Source organism: Cyprinodon variegatus, unplaced genomic scaffold, assembly GCF_000732505.1.
Source record: "Cyprinodon variegatus isolate N-32 unplaced genomic scaffold, C_variegatus-1.0 Scaffold44, whole genome shotgun sequence".
NCBI classification, from domain to species: Eukaryota; Metazoa; Chordata; class Actinopteri; order Cyprinodontiformes; family Cyprinodontidae; genus Cyprinodon; species Cyprinodon variegatus.
Window position 1 is genome coordinate 225,091 of NW_015150497.1, and position 6,655 is coordinate 231,745.

General features: G+C 34.9%; 1 protein-coding gene across 1 annotated transcript in view; it reads right to left on the minus strand.

Annotated features, from left to right (window-relative positions):
* The window catches only part of mme (membrane metallo-endopeptidase), a 63,003-nt gene extending 59,751 nt beyond the window's left edge, over positions 1-3,252 (minus strand). Inside the window, exon 1 of the mRNA XM_015370219.1 lies at positions 2,938-3,252. Coding sequence (XP_015225705.1) covers positions 2,938-2,980 — 43 coding nt within the window. The 5' untranslated portion in view covers positions 2,981-3,252. The remainder of the gene's footprint in view (positions 1-2,937) is intronic.
* Between the last annotated feature and the right edge of the window lie 3,403 nt (positions 3,253-6,655).

Genomic DNA, 6,655 nt, shown 5'->3' on the forward strand with positions numbered 1-6,655 from the left:
GATTTTGTGAACCGTTCCACCCCTAATATCTATCTATATATCTATATATATATAGATATATATATGTATCTATATATATATCTATATATATATAGATATATAGATATAAATAAAACAATTGCCATAAAACAAACATCATTATGTTACAGAATTTAAATCAATTTATGTATAACCATTGACTAGGCCAGTACAAAGCAAGAGTAAAACTGGGCAATTAATCAATAAAATTTATTACTTTTCTGTTTATAAAGATTTCATTGTAGGAAAACCTTGAATATGTTTTCTACCAATGCATTTACTGAAGAAATTAATGCAACTTTTAATGCAATTATCGCTGCAATTTTTTGGCATCTATTTATCATATGTAGTATACCGGTAATCATACATATATCATACTACATATGATAGTATGATATATGTATGTAGGACACAAAACAATTGTTACTTTATCACAATTGTTTTATGTCCTAGCCTGCTAACATAACATAAAATAAAGTGTCAAAGTAACTAAATATGATTAAGTAGATGCCAAAAATGGTTGAATTATTTTTTTTTTCAGTTTAGCCTTCCATAGCCCTGTGTGATATCAGTTTAATCACTATTTCTTTCTAGATGTGTACCTATAAATGATAAACTACCTGACTGTGCAGCACCATTTGCTAGAAATGTTCTTTATACTTTCATTATTTGTTGTAAGACATTGCTTAACCAGCATTTTCACAGTTTAATTTTGTTGCCTTTTAAATCATAGCAATCTCCAAAATTGGATGATTGAAATAAAAGCTAGTGTTTGAAAGCAAAGCATGTCATTTGTCATTTTTTTGTTCTGAAACTTAAGCGAGAGAAAAAAAAACAACTATTTGGATTTGGTTAGAAAAAATTCAGAGATTAGATTTTTAAACCATACCACCCAGCCCTTAGTACAAAGGCGGACTTGCTGTTGATCTTCAGCTTATTATCCTGTTGCATAATTAATTAATGTTGTACCTGTTTATAATCCAAACTGATTAACTGTGATAAAAGAGCAACTGATCCAATATGGTCTAAGTATGGCATTATGAAATTGATTGATTGATAAACAATGTTTGAGCCAGTCGACTTTTACATGACAGATTATGATCCTCTGATGAAATCAAAGTAACTCCCAGTGACTTTTTGCTGGAAGATTAATTCTACTGAAGTCAGATGACTAAATTCAAATCATTTATCATCAAAGCCAATGCAAAACATCCCACTGAAAGGTCTGAACTGCATTATCAGAATGTAATGACTTAAGAAAGCCTTTTTTTTTCTATTTATATAAAGAACAGACCAAAACTACAAAGTGGCATAATGACTAGCACCCTCCTAAGAGTCATTCTGACTCTGATTCTGAATTATTAGATAGACACCATGAAGCTGGAATGATCTATCTATCTATCAAAGCTGTATTTTTTCTGGGGAAATGTCCATCAGACAAGACACTCAAGAATCTCTTGCTGAATTCTGTGGAAAGCCTCACACCCAGCATTAGGTTCAACAAACCCAATTACTTACCATGAGAATGGCTTTATTGATTCGAATGTTAACTATAATATTTAGATTCCAAATTTAATCTGAACTTAATTGTTTAATCGCTAGGATGGAAACTGAATTGTTTTAACCAGTGTTGAAACTCTATATGATTTTATTGAAATGTCTTTGTAAAGTGGTCATGATATTTTTGATGAATCGGTTTCATATACATAAGCTGAACTGAATCAGGTGATGGGTATGCTTTTAAACACTGTATTTATATCAGTTTAATTTTTATTTCAAAGTTGTTTAAAAAAACTAAATTCCATGCATTCATTTGATTTAAGACGTAATAAAAAAAATAAGTTTCTTTGTTTTAAAAGCCCCAAAAATTACAGGTAATGTAAAATGTTAATTAATTATTACCAACTGTGTTGATAATATGTGATGAATACATTTGTGTGTCCTTTAAGCGATCAGAAACTCTGCTTCTCATGTGGGATTTCTCAGCATCATATTAGAGCATAATAATAATGTGTTTAGGATGTATTCTCTTAAATATGCTCATAAGGAGTACTGGCTGATTTTAAGCTTAAATCTATAGATCTTACTCAGAAATTGTTAGGTCTAGTAAAAGTCTGTTTTTTTTTTTTTACTGTAGTTCTGAGAAGTCTGAAAAACATTTGCATTTGTAGGATAATGGTTTAAAAATGGGGGAGAAAAAAAAAGTTAAACCTAATTTTCTCTATAGCTTCCATGTTTTATCTAACATGATAAATCTGAGACATTGGCCATAGACTTCACATTAAACCTATTATTTAACAATACAACATAAAATGCCCATGTAACTGTACATCATCATAGAAAAGTCACTTTTTTTTTTTTTTATATGCATGTGTACCTAAATTTGTTTTAGGTCAAATGTGGCCTACTTTGGATGAAGGTAATACATAAAAAAGGAGTTCTCTGCTCAGGGCATTGCGCTCCAAATTACCTCTGCGAGAAGATATGATGCCCAGAGGTGATGAGATCTAGAAACGTCCTCATTTCCTCTCATGAATGCAAGTCAAAATAACTTTCAAAGGAATACAGCACTTAATGCAGCTGATAAAGTAATAGAAGATACACAGCATGACCACCGTTTCTCAGCTCCACTCAATTCATCAAAGTGTTAAACTCCAGTGATAAAAATATCCAGCTGCAGCACACACTAAATGCGTGCCAGCCTCTCGTCTCCTGTTGCACGTTGGGAACTCCAAGGGGGGTGTCATGATCAACTAGTGCACGATGACCCGTATCACCCAACCGGCAAAAGCACGCGCGCAAAATAATAATAATAACATAATGAGCGCAGACGCGCGCGCCCCCCAACACAAAAACATAAACACTAACGCAGATGACACCGCGTTACAAGTCCCTCTCTGTTTTCCTGCGGTGACTTACCAGAAATATCAGGAAATTTTCGGTCGATGATATATATGGGCATCACATCCGCTGATCAGATATCCATCAAATCCACAAAGGGAGCGCAAAATGCTGATCTGTCCGCCACTGATGATCTCTCTGCTTCAACCCTTGATGCCAGCCAGACACGAACCTTTCCCGCCTCTATCTTCTCCTCCTTCCTCTGCCTCTCTGTTTTAGTAATACATATTCAGATAGGACCGAGCACGCTCTCACGCACGGATTCTCTCCCTGAAACTATCACCCGCACTGTTCCACATCTACCCAGAGAGGATCGCTGAATTAGAATGATCCATCAGGGGCGTGCGCAGCGCAACCGCTCAAGTGAGAGATCCACACACGGGTGGAGAGGAAGGGGGTCCCATATTTATGAAGCCTGTGACAGACAGTTTTATACAGCGAGCTATGCAACCCTAAAGTTCCCTTTCTTCTAGATCATTACCTACTGCAACAAAAGGTGTTTTGTAGAGTTACCGTCTGTTGGAGATAAACTGCACCAAGATGATTTTTCAGGCTCAGCAGTGGGACACAGCCTTGAGGCTCTGTCCTCAAGGGCGTAGGTTTGATTTCAACTTTGGTAGGGACACTATTGGTCTTAAGTTGAATTGGTCTGATGTCTTTGGTCCTATGCGTTATGCATGCTCCATTATTTGTTATGCTTGACACGAGCATCATGGCATTTCATTTAGTTGAAAGAGAAAACATCATTTGTTGCTACATTTATTCAAATTTTATAAGGACTGCACACAAAAGATGTTGTTTATCAATGTTTGAAGTGTCAGTGGCTTGGAGTAATGTAAAATAGGGACAAACTTACACTTTAAAAAGGTTACATTTGAACTTGCCTTTTTAACCAATCTAAATATCTCTGTTGTATGTGTATTTATCCGGGTGTTTTCAATATGCAGAGGTAAACAGAGGTAAAACCCACTCTTATTTTTTTTATCTTTTTCTTTGTAAAACAAAGCAAAATAACATATTCAAGGGACTGCAAATAGAGTTATTGTTATTGCGTATGAAAACAGGAATGAGTAGAATAAATATTTCACTCTCATCATATTGATTTTAGTTCTCTTGTTCTTTCAAGAGTCTACTAAAGCCAATAATTCTAATTTTAAAGAGATGAACAGAAGAGTGCAGAATATTTTGCGGTATCTTGGCATAATTTTTCATGTCTGAGTCAATTTAAGTTGTTCTGGATGCCAGTGACAAAAATGCTCATTATCATATTTCCCTTCATAAATTTCAAACGGATTTTAAGATAATCTCTTTTTAGCATAGAAAAACTAGGTCAATATTTCCCCATTGTCTCTTTATGCAAGGGGTCTTAAACATTTTCCAGGCCAAGGACCCCCAAACTGATGGCTAGATGGAGCGGGGGACCCCTTAATTATATATATATATATTGTATAAAAATTGTGTTATATCAAACTAGTCCTATAGTCACTCTATTACAGATGGAGAAATGTAATGAAAGTAATTTTGCCCTGGGATTATTAAAGTATTACTGATTTTGATTCCTGGTTGATGGGACAGGTGTTGTAAATGAAACGGTGCCTAGCTTGAAAGAGTCTGTCGTTGAATGTGTGCATTGATGACTGAAAGACACCTTCTGCCTCCATTTATCTATTTACTACAGTGTGTTGAATTCATGTTAATGTGTATTTCAAGACATTTCAATTAGTGGAAAAACTATAGCAGGGTATATTAAAAAAAAGTCTTATCAATCAAAACTGTCGCGACCCCCATGCAGTACCTCCGAGGACCCCCTAGGGGTTGCGGACCCACTGTTGAAGACCTCCGCTTTATGCTATAAATAAAGGTTTTTGTGCTATTTTACCATAAGATTATAAATCTATTAGACTTAGACAGATTTTATTAGTAATTTTGTACACAGAAGTGTAAACAAAAAAAAAATATTTTGCTAAGTACAGTACTATTAGTACTATAAATTACAGAACTGGACGTTATAGTTGATTAATATGCCGTTCAAATCAATGGTAAAACCAAGAAATCATTGTTATAACTGAAAATCTGCTCAATTACCAGGTATTATTAATAACTTACCTTAATAACTGGACGTTTTGGACCACTGTTAATATCTAAGTTGTTTCCACCATCAGTAAAGGTCAATAACTTTCTTTACTTTATACATGTTTATAAAGCAGAGTTAATAGTCATAAACCACAAGAAAAAAATCTTTGTCTCTGTCTTATCAAGATATTGAAGGACTCATAATCTCAGCAAAACACACTTGAAATAATGTTACCTACTATTAAACATGATAATCCATATCACATCTTATTGTGTTTAATAAACTATGTAAACACTGCAAGCTACTGGAATAAACACATCATATAAACACAGAATACATAAAAGAAACAGTAGACATAAAGAGTAGAGTCTATGATAATATTCAGTTCATTAGCCAAGCTGTTTTGTTGCACTGAGGGCAAGTCCAGCAGCATAAATGGTATACAGCAGACAATGTTGGGGAACAATTGAAGTACGAGGGCCTGCTCAGTCACAATAAACTTAGGCCTCTTCGGCAGTTCCATTTAGGTATTTCCTAGCTAAATCCATTTGGCTGGAGATACTTGGGCAGAGAAATAACTTACCACTATGTCACTTCAGGTCTGGGATCCATGGATGCTCAAAGGATGTCTGATTGAGGAAGTTTTAGGTTTCCCTCAAAAGTGTAATCCCATCTCAACAAATTGGATGGAGGATGGAAGGATGGATGGACAGACGGACGGACGGACTGATGGACAGATGGGTAAGTCACATTCTCTAGATGTTTGGTTTTCTTTTTTCTCTGTGTTTTTTCATTATTTTTTTGTTTATATCTAAAAGTGGATATATGAGTACAGGTTTGTTAATTAAGTTCTCGTCATCGTAGTTAATTATTTTGTATTTGGTTATTAGTATTTTATGTTATCTTCATTGTACATTTAAAAGTACAACAGTTAGTCAAGGTACTGTAGGTGCTTCATGAAGGGGACAGAAAATATGTGCTCTAAATGCAACAGTGATAGCCATTCATTTGGCAGGTCAGGGAGAGGATCTTGCTTTGAGTGCAGAAATTACGAGTGTCACTCAGATATGCATTATTCAACTGAAATATCACTTTGAGATTGACTTTGAAGAAGGAATAGCATTAGAACAAACAAAAAGGTGATTGTGCATCAGGTAAATATTTAAATCCTTCAATTTATCATGCTGCTTTGGACTACATGGGATTGTTTTGGTTCAGCCCTTAAGATTTTGACACCTTCAGTAGACAGTCGTCAGAGCATTTCACTGTCAGTCAAAAATATTAGTGAATATCAATTTATACGGACAATATTTCTATACACATTGGCATGGGTTGCCAGCACTTACGGTATCAGATATAAATATGGATTGCATTGTTGGTGCAGTAGAAGTTGTCTTGTACCACAGTCCAGGGAGCACTGTTTTCACCATTGCCTGATCTTAGCAGTAATTGTTAAATCATGTTAGCCACACACACAGGCCAGTTGACACCCTCAGCCTGTCCCAGTAGAAATTTTTAGGATATGAGACTCAACCTATGGTATAGCATGTTTTGTATATGATACTTACATACAGTATATAGTAAATAACTTAGCAAATAAGTAAGGTCTTGATCAGTCAAAATTAGAATCAAATATTTGATGAAGCCTTGCATAAAAATTTC